This window comes from Gracilinanus agilis, chromosome 3, assembly GCF_016433145.1.
Source record: "Gracilinanus agilis isolate LMUSP501 chromosome 3, AgileGrace, whole genome shotgun sequence".
Taxonomy (NCBI): Eukaryota; Metazoa; Chordata; class Mammalia; order Didelphimorphia; family Didelphidae; genus Gracilinanus; species Gracilinanus agilis.
In genome coordinates this window covers 488,776,530-488,794,511 of record NC_058132.1, presented here as the reverse complement: position 1 = coordinate 488,794,511, position 17,982 = coordinate 488,776,530, and the positions used below count along the sequence as shown (strand labels likewise).

The following is a 17,982-nucleotide window of genomic DNA, read 5'->3' as shown; positions in this document are numbered from 1 at the left end:
TTAGTGACGAAATCCATGAGATGAAGAGAGTAAGAATCAACAAGGAATGGTGGAAGGAGAAATAAAAGCAGTGTTTTAGTCATCATATATTTCTGTCCACTTGGCCAGAGGGTTTTAGTTCTGTGTCCTTGATCTTTCTGCATCAATTGGTGTTATTGAGCACCCTTTTATTTTTCTTTTCTAGTTTTTCGTGACTTCGCTCTCCTGGTTCTCCTCTTAACCTTTTTCACCTTAGTTTGCTTTGTAAAATCCATCACCCAAATTTCACACCTGCCAGTTATGACTGTACCCAGTGTTCTGCCTAGGTCTTTATGGTTTTTTGGTGACTTCATCCATCTTCATGGATTCACTTAGTAGCTCAATGCAGATAACTGGCAGGTCTATATTTCTAGCTGTTCTTCTTATTTGAGTTGGTTCACTGTGTGTGTTTTGTTTTATTTTTTATCAAAAAGAATGGAATTTAAATCAGAAAGGACTTTGTCCAGTCTAATAAAATGAAACTTAATGTAAAGATAAAATTCTACTTCTCATTAAAAAAAATCAACTTCATAAGTAGAGAGAGGTACGGCTAGACATTTAGTATTAAAAATGCCATGAGCATTTTAGTGGACCACAATCTCAACATGTCAGCATTCAGAATTGATATGTCAACAAAAACTGCTAATCCCAGGACTGTTGTGTTTATTTCTTGGTACCACATTTTAGGAAAGATAGTCATATTCTAAAGGGTATGAAGGAAGCCCGCCAGGGTGGTAAGATGATACAGAATTATGCTCTATTAGGGAAGGAATTGACTGGAGGAGAAACGACTTAGGGATTATGTGAATATGTGGACATATGACTATATCCTGCATCTTTGTGTAGGATATTGGAATAACTTCTTTATGATTCTATGTCTATTCTTTTTCAATTTCCATTATATGAACTCTAAAGAATCTTTTTACATTTGCATGTCAAGGTATAGCACTTTGTTTAAAGTAACTCACTTGGAGGCTTTGTGTGTTTTAAGTAATTTATTGATCTAGATAATGTGCCTATGAAGAACGAAAGAGTAACAATTATTCATCTAACCCTAAAAATACTCAGTCACAATAGTAGGCTAGTCAGAGATGAAATGGAAAGAACACTAAATATGGAGTCGGTAAAATGGAATTAGACCTCCTGTATCTATTAATTACTCATGCATCAATTGCTATTTCTCTTTGGGCATCAGTTTCCTCATCTGTGAAGGATTGGAATAGATGACCTTCTACTAATAAAGTTCCTTCTAGCTATGATCTTTTAAACTTAGGTTTAAGATATAACAGATAAAATATTATATCTGCTTTACTAGATACTGAAGAACTCTAGTTAACCATGTAGATCGTGGGAAATGATACTAACTAGAGTTCTTCAGTATCTAGTAAAGCAAATACTAAGAACGGTGACAGATACTCTTGGAGAGGGAAAACCGATGATATTTCTTACAGAAAAGGGCGGCAAAAATATTCTAGAGATACTGATGCAACCAGGAAATCATCCAATGCCATGCCCATATTGGAGAGTGTTTTCACTAGAAATTATGAGGACAGAATTGAGGAGTTTTCTTTTTGGCCTCTGATTATACCTTTAAATGTTCTTGGTTTGCTATATTCACTCAGAGTTGGCTTCAAATAGATAAAATAGTTATTGGGGCATAGTCTTGGTATATTTCTATTCATAGTCACCAGTGAATAAAATCTTAAGAGTTTATGAGATGTAGTCTTTATGACATACATGAAGTCTGGTTCTGGCCAAATCTATTAAATGAATAAAAGATTTATTCTGAACATTAGCCAAATGTCAGTAAGTGACCTTTGCCATTTATATGAGCCAAACTGTATATTACGAAGTCATGTTCAGTGTTAGTCATCTTTAATCTTATATATAGTTTATACCATCATATATATAGACATAATCATAATGTAGTTTTATACATTTCTATGTACATATCTAGAATATAAATCTAAAAAGTTATATATAACATCAATGTTATGATTCTCAATCTTCTAATTGCTTACATCATCATAATTCATATATGAGGACTATATATTGAAATTTATCACTTCATCATTATCTTTGCCAATTAGGTAAGATTTTTACTACTGGCAAATGGTTCTTACTACCAAATAAATATGTAATGATAGAGCTTTATACTTTTCTTTTTAAAAAATTGTTCTTTATAGGACTGTCACACTTGACCAACCAACAGATAGTGCAAAAATAATTGGAAAAGCAACACTAAATATGTTTCACACGATGAAATTGAACATATCAGATATGAGAGGGGTAAGTAAATAAAATTTTAAGACTCCTGGACCAGTTTATAATCTTTTCTCTTTTTAGATTTGACTTATCTATATTATCAGTAAAATTCTTGTGCTTATTTGTTCATCTACTTTTTACATTCCTGGACTAGGCTTTTCTTTACTCATCATGTTTCTAAAATTATGTGAAGACACTTCAAATTTTTACCTACTGTATCCTAAATAAAGGCTATACTAAAAATAAAAGTTAATATCTATTTCTCAAAGATGTTGGAAAGATTTAGCCTACCTGCCATTGTGCCTAAAAAAAGCAATAATAATTTGGAGTCATCAAATTTTGCTTCCAGGGAACAGAAATGTATATGTGTGCTGGTATATGTATTCTCTCAATTATCCTTCCCTTTTATAGTAGGTGGCATTTACAAAATAAAATCATGATGACATAATGGTAAAAATTCTGGGTTTGTAATCAGAGGACCTAGATTCAAAACCCATTTCAACTTCTTATACTTACTTTCTGTGTCTTTTTCCATGTCATTTTATATCTGTTAAATGTAAACTCCCTTGTAGGTGGTAGATACTATGTAGAGACAGTAGATAGTGACCTATCTTAGAGATTTTTTTTTTAAACCCTTGTACTTCGGTGTATTGTCTTATAGATGGAAGATTGGTAAGGGTGGGCAATGGGGGTCAAGTGACTTTCCCAGGGTCACACAGCTGGGAAGTGGCTGAGGCCGGGTTTGAACCTAGGACCTCCTATCTCTAGGCCTGACTCTCACTCCACTGAGCTACCCAGCTGCCCCTCTATCTAGAGATTTTTTTCCACCACACAGAACTCCTGAATCTTAGAGAGAAAGCTAATCTGAGTTTTGTAAGCTTTCTCTGCTCAATAAGAACCAGCTTTTACCTTGTGGTACCCCTTGGTCTTCCCTGGAACAAGTACTCTTTAAAAGGCTTTAAAACATGAGCAGGCATGCACATTTGGCGTGGGCATTTATTTAGCTTTACAGTTTACATATAGAAGGGACCAGTTCACTCATTTTAATATGCCTGTGTCCTTTCATTGGGGAATGTTTTGAGGGAAAAGTAAGCCATCACCAATGGTATATACTATGTAATTCACTTGCCCCAAACAGCAATGACAGCATCATTTTTCTCAGAAATAGGGTAGCTTATGGTGGGAGGGAAATTGTTGTACAGTTGTTTGCAGCTGTGTCAGATTCTTTGTGACATCATTTGGAGTTTTCTTGGCAAAGATACTGGAGTGGTTTGCCATTTCCTCATCTAGCTCATTTTATAGTTGAGGCAGACAAGGTTAAATGACTGGCCTAGGGTCACACAACTAGTAGTAAGTGGGGGGGGGGCAGATTTGAACCCACAAAGATGAGTCTTCCCAACTCTAGGTCTCGTGTTCTATCCACAGTATGACCTAGCTGCTCAGAATGGGTGTTTGAGGTTAGGAAATAGGTTAACTGATGGTGATGATGGAAATAACTACTTTCAGACTGTTAGCAGTTCCTATATTCTACCTTACTTTTCCTCACACTCATATCCCTCCAAGTAGCTTGAAGCCTAGAAAAGTTCCTTTATTGTCTGTCTTGGTTTTGAAATCAAGCATGTAACTTTTATCCACCATTAAAAATTCTTCTTATACAGTACAAGTTCAGTTATTTGCTGTGTAAGAAGTATGGTCTTTTCTAAGTAATCAGAACAGTTTTTGTGAGGTCATAAAACATTTAAAAATATTTCCAGGGGGCAGCTGGGTAGCTCAGTGGATTGAGAGTCAGGCCTAGAGACAGGAGGTCCTAGGTTCAAATCCGGCCTCAGACACTTCCCAGCTGTGTGACCCTGGGCAAGTCACTTGACCCCCATTGCCTACCCTTACCAATCTTCCACCTATATAAGTCAATACCCAGAAGTTAAGGGTTTAAAAAAAAATATTTCCAAAATCTGTTAGTTTAAAACTAACTGAAAGTATTTTATTAGTAATTTTTAATACAGCATAAGTAGATGTTATAAGATCTGACTAAATGGCCATAAACCCCAAGATACATCATGGAAACTTTATTTAAAGCTAATACAAGTTTGTTTTCTCTTTATTTTTTTTCTAGGTCGGAATTCAGGTGAATCAGTTGGTTCCTATTAATAAAACATCTTCAGGATGTTCCACCCATCCATGCATGCAGTCTAGCCGTTTGCCAGGTGGATCACATTCTGTCATTGATCTTTTCCAAGTTCAGAAAGCTAAAAAATCCAGTGAAGAAGAGCATAAGGAAAGTGAGTAAATCAAAAACTTTTTTTTAAAATTCATGATGGCACTAATTTCCCTTAAAACTGAATGAATTCATCTGCAAATTATTCTCACCAGTGATTGGAGGAAGAGACTTAATGGCTTAGAAATAGCAAGTGAGGGGACAGCTAGGTGGCTCAGTGGATTGAGAGCCAGTCTCAGAGATGGGAGGTCCTGGGTTCGAATTTGGCCTCAGACACTTCCTGTGTTACCCTGGGCAAGTCACTTAACCCCCATTGCCTAGCCCTTACCACTCTTCAGTCTTGGAGCCAATTGATTCCAAGATGGAAGGTAAGGGTTTAAGAAAATAGTAAAAGTTTGAGCTGTTTGACTTTTGTGTGCAGTTACTTTTTTTTTTTTTTTTTAACCCTTACCTTCCTTCTTGGAGTCAATACTGTGTATTGGCTCCAAGGCAGAAGAGTGGTAAGGGTAGGCAATGGGGCTCTCAATCCACTGAGCTAACCAGCTGCCCACAAATTACTTTTATGGAATTCTTTTCTTCATTAGGGACTTTGTGATGGGGAGGAATTCTATATCAAGAAAATTTTGTATTGGGAGTTGGAAGTAGAATAACCACTTAGAAATGATTCTATTCCATAATCCTGACATGCAGTAGAGGAGATGAAATAGGAAATGTTAAAGAGTTTTTTGTCTATTTTTTGTTGTAATTTTTTTTACATCACCTACATTTCCCAATGTGTACTGCCATCCTAAACTTTCTAGTTACAACAGAAAAAAAATTAAAGAGCAGTGGAAACAATTCAACGAACCAGCATGTCATATGCTGTATTTCCACTTCCATTCTCATTCTATATGGCAGAGTATTTTTTCATACCTTCTGAAACCAAGTTTGGTTTTTTGTCAGTATTTTTAACATTTACATTGTCATTGTATAGTGTTTCCCCAGTTCTGCATATTTCATTTTGCTTAAGATCATATCTTACAATCCTTTTCTATATTCATCATTTCTTATGGCATATTTCATTTTATGATGTATCACTGTTTAGCCTTTTCTCAATCTGAGGGCATTTTTCCAGGTCTTAGCTGTGAGAAAAAGGTCTGCTATATATTTATGTATTTAAGACCTTTCTTTTTATCATTGACTTGCTTCGAGTATATGTCTGGCAGTGATATTTCTGGGTCAAAGTGATATTTTTTAAAAGGCATTTATAAAGTTAATGTTTATTCCTTAATCCACTCTTATTTTTGTAATTGTAGTATTTGTGGCTGCAATGGATCTTGAAATATCATCTGCCTCTCGAACTTGCACTTTCCTACCATCCTGTACCACACACCTGGCATCAAGCATCAGTCCAGTTGCTGGTAAAACTGAGCCTTCAGTGAAATGGAATGGGCTCCATTCCCCTGTCAGTGTAAAATCCAGACTTAACCTAAGTATAGAAGTACCTTCACCTTCCCAGGTATGTTATTGGCTTCAAATAGGATTTACTTAACAGTTACAGAATCCTTTTATCTGATTATCAATTTCAGTGTTTGAAACTGTATTTCTGTCTATTTGTTTATATGTTAGAGAGAGGGAGGCAGGAGAGGTGTGTCTTGCCCTCCTGTTCAGAATAAAGATGAGGAATGAGAATGCCCAGTTCCAACCAACAATTGTTAGATTAGTAGCCAATGCTAGTGGTTGTCAGCAACTACCTTTTCTCTTTGTTAGAGTAATTACTCCTTCACTTCCATCAGTAACTTAAAACTTGGTTGCTAGCAGTGAATTCATGATATGATTTTTAAAAGATCTTTTAACTTTGCAAAGTTTGCAGATAGTTCATTTGGTATTTCTCAAATGCTGAGATATGATTAGGTATGTGTTCTCCATGTTTATAGTACAACTTTTTCTTGGCTGAAAACATGAAAATAGTGTGAGCTATTGTAGCATTCATTACAAACAGCTTTTCCTAATTTACAAAATTAGATTAGTTTGTAAATTAGGAAAAGCTTATTCTGCCATGTGCCCTGCCTGTGAGCACCCTAGATCTTTAGTGATAGCAGTAGGATGAGCTTACCTAACCTGCATGCCTATTTCCCAATGAAGGAAGGAAGGAAGGAAGGCAGGGCTAAGAGCTACCTTTCCATGACTCTTGGGATACTCAGAGAAAGAAAAATGGGACTTAAAAGTCACAGTGACCAGCACATAGTAGGCACTTAATAAATGTTATTACTTCATTTGCTGGCTCTAGACCCAGAAAATTAATTGTAATGCTGGTTTGAATTATCAGGATGACACGAACAAAAGAAAAGCTCATTTAGGATTATTGGTATTTTATAGCTAGATCAGTCTGTATTAGAAGCACTTCCATCTGATCTTCGACAACAAGTAGAGCAAATATATGCCATTCAGCAAGGAGACACACATAATGAAAAAAAGAAGGAACCGGTAAATGGCTATAACACTGGAATCTTGCCACAACCAGTTGGAACAGTTTTGTTACAAATACCAGATCTTCAAGAATCAAATAGTGATGCTGGAATCAATGTTATAGCTCTTCCTGCATTTTCACAGGTAAGGCAAACTAAATTAAATGTGCTTATGTTATACTCTTTTTTTTGTGACTTTGTTCATCTCACTTTGTGTCATTTCATTTCTTCAAGTCTCAGATCATAGAATCATTACATCTTCAATGGTACATTAGTGAGGGTTGACCCTGTCTTTGGGGCTAGGAGTCTCTCATTCCTTAACCTGGTCTTTGCTTTTTATTGTTTTATGTTCCAGCACAAATCTTGGTTTTGCTGCATTAAAAATCAATCTCTTTGTTCATTCACAAGATTTTACCTTAGTTAGAAGCTTGAAAATATTTCTTCATTAACATTTAAAGGGATTTTTTGAGGGGTAAAAGGATTATAAAGGAGAGGATTCCCTTCAAGCCGATTTAATTTTTCTCTCTCTCTTCCCTCTCCAGATAGCATGTTTGTGCTTTGTCATTGCATTGATCCATTTCTAATGTCTTTTGAAAGGTTAATGATAATTGCCTTTCATATATTTTTCTCTTGGTTCTGCTCACTTTAGTCTGCCTCAGACTATTTTTGTTTCCTCTGAAACTATCAGTCTGTAATTTCTTACGGTAGTAATATTACATTCACATCCATTGATTTATCAGTGGGTATCCTTAGTTTACAATTTGTTTTGATACTGTGAAAAAATGGCTCTTTTAGTCTCTTTTGAGTGTAGTTGGCAGCAGCCAGGAGTCTGTAGATATGCAATTTCATGCCTTTAGGGCCTAATTTTTCATTGCTTTCCAAAGTGACTTCACTGTGCCCGATTTCCCACAGTTCTTCCAACAATTGTCATCTTCGCCAATCTGATTGGCATGAGGCACCTCAAAGTTGCTCTACTTTTGTTTTTTAATATGGTTGTTATGACAATATCTTCTTGAATTTTATACCTTTATCAGAGAAACTTGCTGACCCCATCCCCCCTCCCCCTCTCCAATTTACTTGGCCTCCCCCTCCTCCCACTTCCTGTCTTAGCTGCTTTGGTTTTTTAATGCAAAGTTATTCATTTTAAGTCATGATCCTCTTTGTCTTGTTTGGTCATGAATCTTTTTATATTTGTCATACATCCATTTCTAGTTTATCTTATCTTTATCTAGTTTTTGTTTTACATGATCATAGGGGCTTTGGGCTTATTGAACACTGCTTTTTTTGTTTCTTTTCTTCTATATTCTGTATATTTGATTGAAGGAATGTATCAATTGAATGGATTTGGGGTCCTAGTGCAAAGCATTGGGAGTCAGATTTGCTGAATACATTATCAAGGATCAAGTTTTCATTCAATTAATTTGTGTATGACCTTGACTATTTTATTTTCATTAGGTGGACCCTGAAGTGTTCGCAGCACTTCCCACTGAACTTCAGGAGGAGCTGAAAGCTGCATATGATCAAAGACAAAAGCAGTTGGAGAACTCCGTAAATCCACAGCCAGCCAACTCATTTGGTAAGCTTTCAATGATTGCAAATGACAGGAATTGTAACAAGAGGGAAAAATAATCATTATTGCTTTTTATTATACCCTACAGCCAAGAACCTACCCATTTTTCCAACAAAATTAAGACAAATATGTATTTAAGTTTTGTAAATGAAAATATTTATATGGAAAAGATCTAATTTACAATATAAGGCTTAAGCTTTTTAAATATATTTTTAAAATCTAGACAGTCTCTAAAAGTTTAATTTCTTAGCACCCTCCCCCCCCAATTTATAAAATAACAATACTAAACAGAAACAGACATTAATAATAAGCTTTGGAATACCTTTCTCAAGCATGAAGACATTTGTATTTCAGGACTTTTTATGAATATGAAATAAGATGAAAGCTATATACATTTGAGGAACAAATGTTAAAGTTTCTGGCTTGGGATAGACATACAAATTTTCAGGGTAACTTAGATAAAAAACTAGACTTTGAAGAAAATTGATCCTGACACTAAAATTTAAGAAATATGGAATAAAAACAGCCAGAGTTGCTTACTGTGTGCAGGCAAGTGTCGTAGAGTAGTGTATGGAACACATTGAAATGGTCCATGAAAGGATCCTTTAGGGCACTTCTCCCACCAAGGACACATCAGTACCCTTCACTTTGTTGTAGACAGTTACACTATGGCTCCAAAAAATTGACCTCGTAGCACCAACTTCCTTGTTTTTAGACTTTCCAATCATTCCCACACTGTAGTCTTATTTATAGCCTTAAAGAATCTTGGGGCCATGAGTCACGTGGAGGTAGATTTTACTGTCCATGGAAATAATTACATGTTGATGCATTTTTTTTTTGGTTTGCTTTTCAGTATCAAAGAATCCTTTATTACAACTAAAACAAACAGCAGTAAAGGATAAGAAAAAAAGCAAGAAAAAAACAGTTAGTCCCACAAAAAAGGTCCAGAGTCCTTTGAAGAACAAGCTGCTCAGCAGTCCAGCTAAAACTCTGGCAGCACCTACTGGAAGCCCACAGAAGCTAATAGATAGTTTTTTGAAACAAGAAGGTCCAGCTTGTACTAATAACCCACAGGTAAGATTTGTGCTGTAACTTAAATTGTTTTTAATTGCTGACAAAATAACTTGATTTTGCATTGTAATTTGCTGGCATCACATTAAACTCTTTCTCAACAGGTTGAGCCAAGTTCATCAATTTCAGTTAGATCAAGTCCTTGTTTGCCATCAGAACTGGCAGGCTCTTTTAGACAACCAGCACCCAATCTAGCTGGCGCTGTTGAATTCAATGATGTGAAGACGTTGCTTAAGGAATGGATTACCACTATATCAGGTAGTTCTAGAACATTATCAGTCAGAAAGATATTTATTTCATTTGTTTCATGTTAATAAAATTGTAGTTTAAGTTCATTCAGGCTCTTTGAATAAATAGGCAAATTATTGAAAAGGCTGGCATTTGAAGTTGATTTTGCAAAAGCATCAGTATAAATTCAAGTACTGTAATTGGTTCCCTTTTTTGGTTAATTATTCTGAACCAATTCTTGGTGGAACAATAATTTTTTGAGAAATTGACTTGGATTTCATGAAGAGAAACTTATCACTCCTCCCCACCTCCCACATTAGTACCCTTGCGAGGAGTTCTTGTAAAAAAAAATGTCCTAAAGAAAGGTTTAGTGCCCGGGGTATTTTGAAGATATTTTTAATATCTCCCAACTTTATTTTATCCCCACCAGATCCAATGGAGGAAGACATCCTGCAAGTTGTAAAATACTGTACTGACCTAATAGAAGAAAAGGATCTAGAAAAACTGGATCTGGTTATAAAGTACATGAAAAGGTAACTACACTTTGCTCTTGTTCTCAGCTGTGCTATAATAATAGGGTTTGGGTTTTTTTTTTTAAAGTGGAAAGTTCTGACCAGCCTATTGATGACAAGGTTTCTAGAACATCAGAATTCATTCTCAATTGAAATGTTTAAAAATTAAACGGAAACTTGTCCTAACCTAGAGTCCATTAGTGGATGGGGAAAAAGCCGACAACTGAAATTTGGAGTATTTCCCTAAACCATGAAGTTAAGACAACAAAACAGTGGTATATTCATCAGTACCTCTAGGAATCACAGTATTTAATCATTGGATAAAAATCCTGAAAATTTTTATGCTCGTTACTTTAAAATGTCACAAATTATACTGAAAATAATTTACCTTGTACTAAATATATTTAAAAACAGTATTGTGAGAAGGGCTCCATGACATGAGGTTGCCTTGCTGGTTTTTTGGTCAGTGTCATCCCCTGGAGTGTTAAATAACAGTAGTGATAATTGATGTTAAAAGTATTAGAATCCCCAAGGGAATAGTAGCACAAAAACCACCGAAGTTTTCCATCATGCATTTTGACAAGTTTCCACATCAAACTGTTGCTAAATGGGCAGCCACTTTAATTGAGTAAAGACTTTTCAGCATTTCTTTTAAAGGTGGGTTTCAATGTTTTAATAAAATAAAGATCTGGTTATTCTTGGGTAATTTATTATAAGTTAGAAAATTCAATATGTATTCTTTTTTGCTGATTTTTTTCTATATATCCCTCTTACCCTTCCTGGGAAGCATAAGTATTTCTTATGAGTTTATGGAAATATAAATCTGAAAACAAATTTGAGGATTAATATTTTTTCTCCTGCTTTCTTCCCCCCCCTCCCCCCTCCCCTTATTTCAGGTTAATGCAGCAGTCTGTGGAATCAGTTTGGAATATGGCATTTGACTTTATTCTTGACAATGTTCAGGTGGTTTTACAACAAACTTATGGAAGCACATTAAAAGTTACCTAAACTTGTAATAAGGAGCTTGGTGAGAGAGAGCCTGGAGCTCTCTTCTAGCTGTGCCATAAGTGCTTGTGAGGTATTTGCAAAGTGCATGATAGTAATGCTCTGAGTTTTTATAATTTTGAATTTTTTTTTAAACAGAAGTGTTTTGTACATTTCTTTTCAAGAAGTGCCAAATTTGTCAGTATTGCATGTAAATAATTGTGTCGATTCTTTTACTGTAGCATAGACTCTATTTACAAAATGTTTGTTTATAAAGTTTTATGGATTTTTACAGTGAAGTGTTTACAGCTGTTTAATAAAGAACTGTATGTATATTTTGTATTGACTTTTATTTTGTGAATCCTTAAATGTCTTTTCTCTGAGGCCAGGAGCTCTCACTAAAAACAACATCTTTTAAATAGCATACTCTTTTTTTAAAGTAATTGACTGTTGAAACAGAAACATTAAGGACCTCAAAGGAGAGGAAATAATAGGTGTATATAGAAATTTAGCTTCTTTTCTGACAATGTATGTCACATTTGCCCCAGTCTTGAAAGTGGAGAAAGCTTATTGCAAGTATCAGTTTAGATTTATTTATTTATTTATGTTTTGGAGTGTAGTTATTAAAAACTTCATTCCTCCCTTGTTTCCATATGCCAATCCACATGGTTTGGAGTCAAAGCCACTCATTTATTTTACATATGTGTTACATACATAGGTCACTCTTTTCCCAGATTACTTGGCAACCTAAAATCTGAAATTCAACCACCTTTCAAATAACTTGGATAGAATAGATAGGGAGGTTAATGAGTGAAGTCGTTGTAAAATATACTCTGCACCCCGGATTCACTTGTTTCCCACCACAGCCCATTTTAAAAAAATTGCCTACAACTCAGATGCCAAGATTTGTTTTATGTTGTGAGATCAGTGTGTATATATATATACATATGTATGTATGTGTGTATATATATATATATATATATACCCTGACTCTTTCCTCAACTTTTAAATTAAATCTACAAAGCAGCAGATTGTCAATGTGCAAAAAAATAAATATCTGTATAACTCAATTCTAAACCATCCTATAAGCCAAAAACAATTATAATCACAAAGAGTGGTATCAGGGGTCTCCCTCCCCTTGTGGGATTTTGTTCTTGATTCTTATCTATGAAGAGCTTGTGGCATAATTGTGTTCAAGCATACATCACCTGACTGACTGACAGCATAAGAAAACCCATCCAAAGACTGCTCCTTCGCCCACAGGATCCAACCTGCCTCGACCCTAAACCACGACCTGGACTGAGCAGAGCGCCCCCCCGCTCCTTCCCATGTGCTGTAGAAATGACAGAGCTCGGCCAGCCCAATGACTCCATTCCTCATCCTCACTTGGGACACACTCTACCTTCCAAGGCAGCAGCTTAAAACAGCTTGGTTAATGTAACAGTAGTTCAGAAGTGGTGTCAAATCTGCACAGTCCAAATGTCCAACATGCACTTGGACTCCATCTCTCTGCTACTTTTTGCTGGCTGATCCAAAAATGGATCAATGATAATCACATGTTGAAAAAATAAGAGTTCCTCTCTGAACTCACTCTGATCCTATGTCTGTCTTGTTTGGGAAACATGTCTCTTAATATACTCTAATTTCTGAAAAACAAAATGCACAATACAGGAAAAGCATTAAAGAAAATCTCTGTATAAAAACAACTGCTGCTAGGTCTTAAACTTGCCAATGCCAGTTTTATACAAGGTACCGCAGTGTCATCTAACAAACAAGCCTTTGTCCTTAGGACACCTCAGCTAAGAAGATGACAACTAAAGCCAGCTTTTAAGCAAGAATATCCTGTGCTGACATTGAAGCCTAACAGAACTGGAGGGTCAATGTCCATTCCCTTTATTTGTGGCTCTGTATTGTAATGATTACAGTTTGTGTTGACTTCCATGGACTGTACAAGCAATAAAAGGCAGCCAGCTATGCTTTACATCATTGTTCCACACAAAGCAAATACAGAAATATCATATTACCTAATTTTCTATTTTAAAAAATTCCTATAGGCACAAAGCAGAATGCTGGAAAATCACTGAGGAAAGAATATGCATAAATAAAGAAGTATTTCTTACATCAAAAAAGTCCAAGAATCACAAAGTCTGCAGAAGCTTGGTTAATCAAATACTGCAGTACTGATTTAATCAGTATAAAATTGAAAGAGCTTTAGTTTTGTAATAAAAATTCAAATTTGGGATAGGGCAAACTTTAAAACAGCAGCCAGTAAAGAAGGGAAGGGAAGGGGAGTGGGACAGGTGAACAGGCACATTGGAACTGTGGGGACATGTAAATTGACCACTGTCAAACCAGTGTAAGTTTCTTGGTTTCTCATGGAAAACATTTTATCCATCTATTTTTTCCTTCCAAACTTAAGTCCGTCGGAGTCCAATATATTGTTTCAATTGGTTTTGTTTTTGCTTGGTTTTCTTGGTGACATTACAACAGAATAGTAAGTTTACTACTTTTCCTGCCCACTGGAAAAATTAGATGATTTCAAATACTTTCTTCAGCTCCACAATAAGTTGCCAGTCACTCTTCTGCATTTCATCTCGGAACCAATCCTTCAATGCATCAATGGACTGTCGACTGATCTGCAATACATGCATCATACAAACAGTTGAGCATACAGAAAACCATCTATACCTTGTTTAGTGACCAAAATGCCAACAATACTTTACTAAAAAGCAAACTACATGTCTACTAGTCCTTACCTATGGTCAAAACAAATGGTCTGTCTGAATGGATGCAGTAAGTTGTTTACAAATAAAAGGTCTTAGATTTTGTGTGTGTGTGTGTGTGTGTGTGTGTGTGTGTGTGTGTGTGTGTGTGTGTGTGTGTAAAATAATGTGTCGGACCTATAATCCAACATTTTTTCCTTTAGTATTAATTAATGTTTATGGTTTGATGATGTGTGTGTATATCTTACATACACACATACATATGTACATATATACAAATGCTTATTTTGCTTATATACATACATGTTTGGTTTTGGGATGTTTTTACAAAGACCCCATAAAACTATAAACATTAATTTTAACATTAAAATTGTCTTGCTTTATGAGCATGATTGCAGAACAACAGTGATTACCACATTAATACATGACTAACTTGAAAAATGGTCAAGAAATACTTTAAAACATTCCCCTTCCCATTACTGTGGGGTCACCTGCACTCATTTATGTGAACAACAAAGGTTTAACTTGTCTTAAAAGAGAGCTGAGGGCCCCAGCTGTGTGACCCTGGGCAAGTCACTTGACCCCCATTGCCCACCCTTACCAATCTTCCACCTATGAGACAATACACCGAAGTACAAGGGTTTAAAAAAAAAATCTTAAAAAAAAAAAAGAGAGAGAGAGAGAGAGAGCTGAGGGCACTTTCGTAGGTCTCTGTAAGAAGGCAGCAGCTCAGGGCCTTCCTAACTTCAAATGCACACTGTCTACTACACCAAACTGCCAAATTTCAATAACTCATATATGGTCTCTGAATTTAAAAATAATCTGAGGTCAATGAAACAAAGAAAAAGGTTAATCCTTTAAAAGGAAGAGAAGATGGGCTGTAACTTACCCATTGTTGGGAATCCAACATCAATACCCACATCAATAAATTGCCACAAAGCCTCTCAATGTCTATATTTCCCAATATCAGAATAGGGTTGTTAATGTTTAAAAAAAAAAAAAACACAAAGGTGGTTAACACTTTTCAGATCTTCTGGAGTTTCTAGTGGTTGTGCCTTGCCAATTGCCAAGATATCAATTTTTTTAGTTATTCAAAAGATTTTATTCTAATGGCTTTAATGTATAGTGCTTGTCAAAAAAAAGGAAAGAAAGAAAACAAGTACAAAACCACAGCTAATTACTACTTGTGTACTGAAAACAATAAGATTTTCTACAACACCAAACAAACCAGTTTTGAATTTTTCATGAGGTAAAACTTAACAGCTCCAGCTTCTTCCATGTTTTATCAAAATACAAAAGGACCACCCCCCCACCCCCAGTGTTAAATCTGATCTTTGGAAAGCAAAGTAAGGAAATGAAATAAATACTAACTTCAAGAGTCAGAAAACTGTGGAACCCTCAGGCCACTCAATTTTATAAACAAGTTTGAACTAAATTTAGGTCTGAGATGAAAATAATCATCAGGGGCAAGATCTCAACCCAGTACGCTTTCCACTGTATTATATATACATATCATTTCCTGCTTCTAAGAATTCCTAGAACACAGGCTCTCTCAGCTTCAGCCTCATTTCTAAAATGGAAGTGAATAAATTATATTGTATTCCTACCTAAGGAAATTCTTAGCAAAAATCCTTTTCAATTTTTAGATAAAGTGAGTTTGCTTTTTGAAGTTAAAAAGGGCCAATTACTATGAGGAAAGAACTTACTTTGCTGACAAGAATGTCTGTAGCTTCAAAATGTCTTCCATACATTTTGGGAGATTCTCCAGGAATAGGTTCTATTTTGACACAGACTTCTTGGCCTTTCTTTGCGATATCCACTTGCTTATGGTTTACTTCAATACTTGTAACTATTCCAATCTCAACAAACTGCAAAATAAGAGACATTGTTAAAACTGTGCGTAATGATGGCACATTTCTCACTACTATCATCTGGTTGAACTTTACTACTTCATGTCCAAAAGCAAGTACCTCTGGGAAGTTGACACCCCCCTGACCCCCAACTACTGAGTTTCCAGTGGTCCCTGGAATCACTGGACGGCAAGGGCTCTAGTTCAAAGGAAATGTCTTGCTGGCATAGCTGTGCCATGCTCAGGACATTGAACTGAGGCTGCAAGGGGGTAGCTGGAGGAGAAGTTTAGAGAAGGCAGCCTAGTGGAAGCCAAAACACTCTTATCTCCAGTACCTCTTCTCCACCCCCCTTTCTTTGTTTGTAGTCAAAGCACATGCAGCTTTTCAGATCAACTCCACCCTGGCTTAATCTTATCAATAGGGCAGATAAGAAGTTTTCAGAGGACAGGAAAGCTCCAACACTCCTCCCCCACAGATAGCACTAAAAGTAGCTGCCAACTGGGGAAGATCTTACCTCAGAGCTCATTAATACTATCAGCCTAACCTAGTCAGTCAGCAGAGCAGAGAAGAATCCCCTTCAGGACAGAATAGCCCAAACCCACAGATCCAGCAAATAATCAGAAGAGCAAGATTACAGCCAATGCCAGGGGAGAAAAAAGGAAAAAATATGAGTAAACAATAGAAAAAGAAAAAAATTACAATTGACAGCTTCTATCCAGGTAATAAACAAAGAGTGAATTGAACAGAGGAGGACCAAGGAACCCCAAGCAAAAACAGAGACTCCAGTGAATTGGACACAGGCTTTGGAAGAACTCAAAATACAATTCAAAAAACAATTAAGAGAGACTGAAGACAATTTGGAAAAGAACTTAAAAAGCAAAATAAGTCATCTGGAAATAGAAAATAAGTGTCTTGAAAGCCAGAATTAACCAGCTTAAAAATGAGGCAAAGAAGGTGAAAGATGAACTATGAAGAAAATCAGACAGAAGGAGGATGATCAAAAAGCCAGGGATGAAATTCAGCCTTTAAAAATTAGAATCCAACAACTAGAAGCAAATTACTTCACAAGGCAACAAGAATGTATAAAACAAAATCAAAACACTGAAAAAACTGAGGAAAATATGAAACGCCTAATTGACAAAATGACATCTTGAAAACATATTGAGGAGAGACTTTAAGAATTATTGGACTACCAAAAGATCATGACAAAAAGAAAAGCCTGGACATCATTCTACAGGAAACTATCCAAGAAAACTAACCCAACACTCTTGAACAAGAGGGAAAAGTGAAGACTGAAAGAATCCACAGATCACCTCCGACATTTAATTCCCAACTGACAATGCCCAGGAATGTTTATAGCCAAATTGAAGAACTACTAGACCAAGGAAAAAATATTATAAACTGCTATGAATAAGTCATTCACATACCATGGAACCATAGTTAGAATAACACAGGATCTAGCTGCATCTACACTGAAGGGCCAGAAAGCATGGAATATGATATTCCAGAAGGCAAAGAAAATAAATCTACAACCAAAAATCAACTACCCAGCAAAACTGACTATATTCTTGCAGGGTAAAGTATGTTCATTTAATAAAATAGAAGACTTCCAAGCATTCATAAAGAAAAGGCTGGACTTAAACAGAAAATCTGATGCCCAAAGAACTCAAGAGAATGACCAAAAGGTCTTAGGGGGGGGGGGGGGGGGAACAAACCAACCAATAAACAAAAAAAAAAAAATTTTAAGGGAAAAAAGATGATTAATACTAAGAGAAATGGGAAAAGAGACAAAATGGGGTAAATTTATTATTTCATGAAAAATTGCATGACAGGAGCAGGGGAGAAGACCAATACAATGGAAGGGTGAAAGAGGTTGGAGACAGGTAATACTTCATTCTTACGTGCATTGAGATTGACTCAGAGGGAAGAACAATCAGATCCATTGGGGCAGAGAACTGATTCGTGCCCTATAGAGAAGTAGAAGGGTAACAAACAGACTGGTGGAGAATGAAGCAATACAAGAGAGGACAAGAGAGGGAGAGTGTGTGTGTGTGTGTGTGTGTGTGTGTGTGTGTAGTTTAAAAGGACCCTAAAGAATA

The 17,982-nt window shown here is 36.0% G+C and overlaps 2 protein-coding genes across 2 annotated transcripts in view; one reads left to right on the top strand and one right to left on the bottom strand.

Moving 5' to 3' along the window:
* The window catches only part of REV1 (REV1 DNA directed polymerase), a 63,727-nt gene extending 51,463 nt beyond the window's left edge, over positions 1 to 12,264 (top strand). The window contains exons 13-21 of the mRNA XM_044669301.1: positions 2,205 to 2,307; positions 4,397 to 4,562; positions 5,794 to 5,996; positions 6,857 to 7,090; positions 8,401 to 8,521; positions 9,369 to 9,598; positions 9,697 to 9,844; positions 10,245 to 10,347; positions 11,223 to 12,264. Of these exons, the coding sequence (XP_044525236.1) occupies positions 2,205 to 2,307; positions 4,397 to 4,562; positions 5,794 to 5,996; positions 6,857 to 7,090; positions 8,401 to 8,521; positions 9,369 to 9,598; positions 9,697 to 9,844; positions 10,245 to 10,347; positions 11,223 to 11,334 (1,420 nt within the window). The 3' untranslated portion in view covers positions 11,335 to 12,264. The remainder of the gene's footprint in view (positions 1 to 2,204; positions 2,308 to 4,396; positions 4,563 to 5,793; positions 5,997 to 6,856; positions 7,091 to 8,400; positions 8,522 to 9,368; positions 9,599 to 9,696; positions 9,845 to 10,244; positions 10,348 to 11,222) is intronic.
* Positions 12,265 to 13,325: 1,061 nt separating this feature from the next.
* The window catches only part of EIF5B (eukaryotic translation initiation factor 5B), a 75,542-nt gene continuing 70,885 nt past the window's right edge, over positions 13,326 to 17,982 (bottom strand). Inside the window, exons 23-24 of the mRNA XM_044670431.1 lie at positions 15,740 to 15,901; positions 13,326 to 13,946 (exon numbers count right to left, since the gene is read on the bottom strand). Coding sequence (XP_044526366.1) covers positions 13,839 to 13,946; positions 15,740 to 15,901 — 270 coding nt within the window. The 3' untranslated portion in view covers positions 13,326 to 13,838. The remainder of the gene's footprint in view (positions 13,947 to 15,739; positions 15,902 to 17,982) is intronic.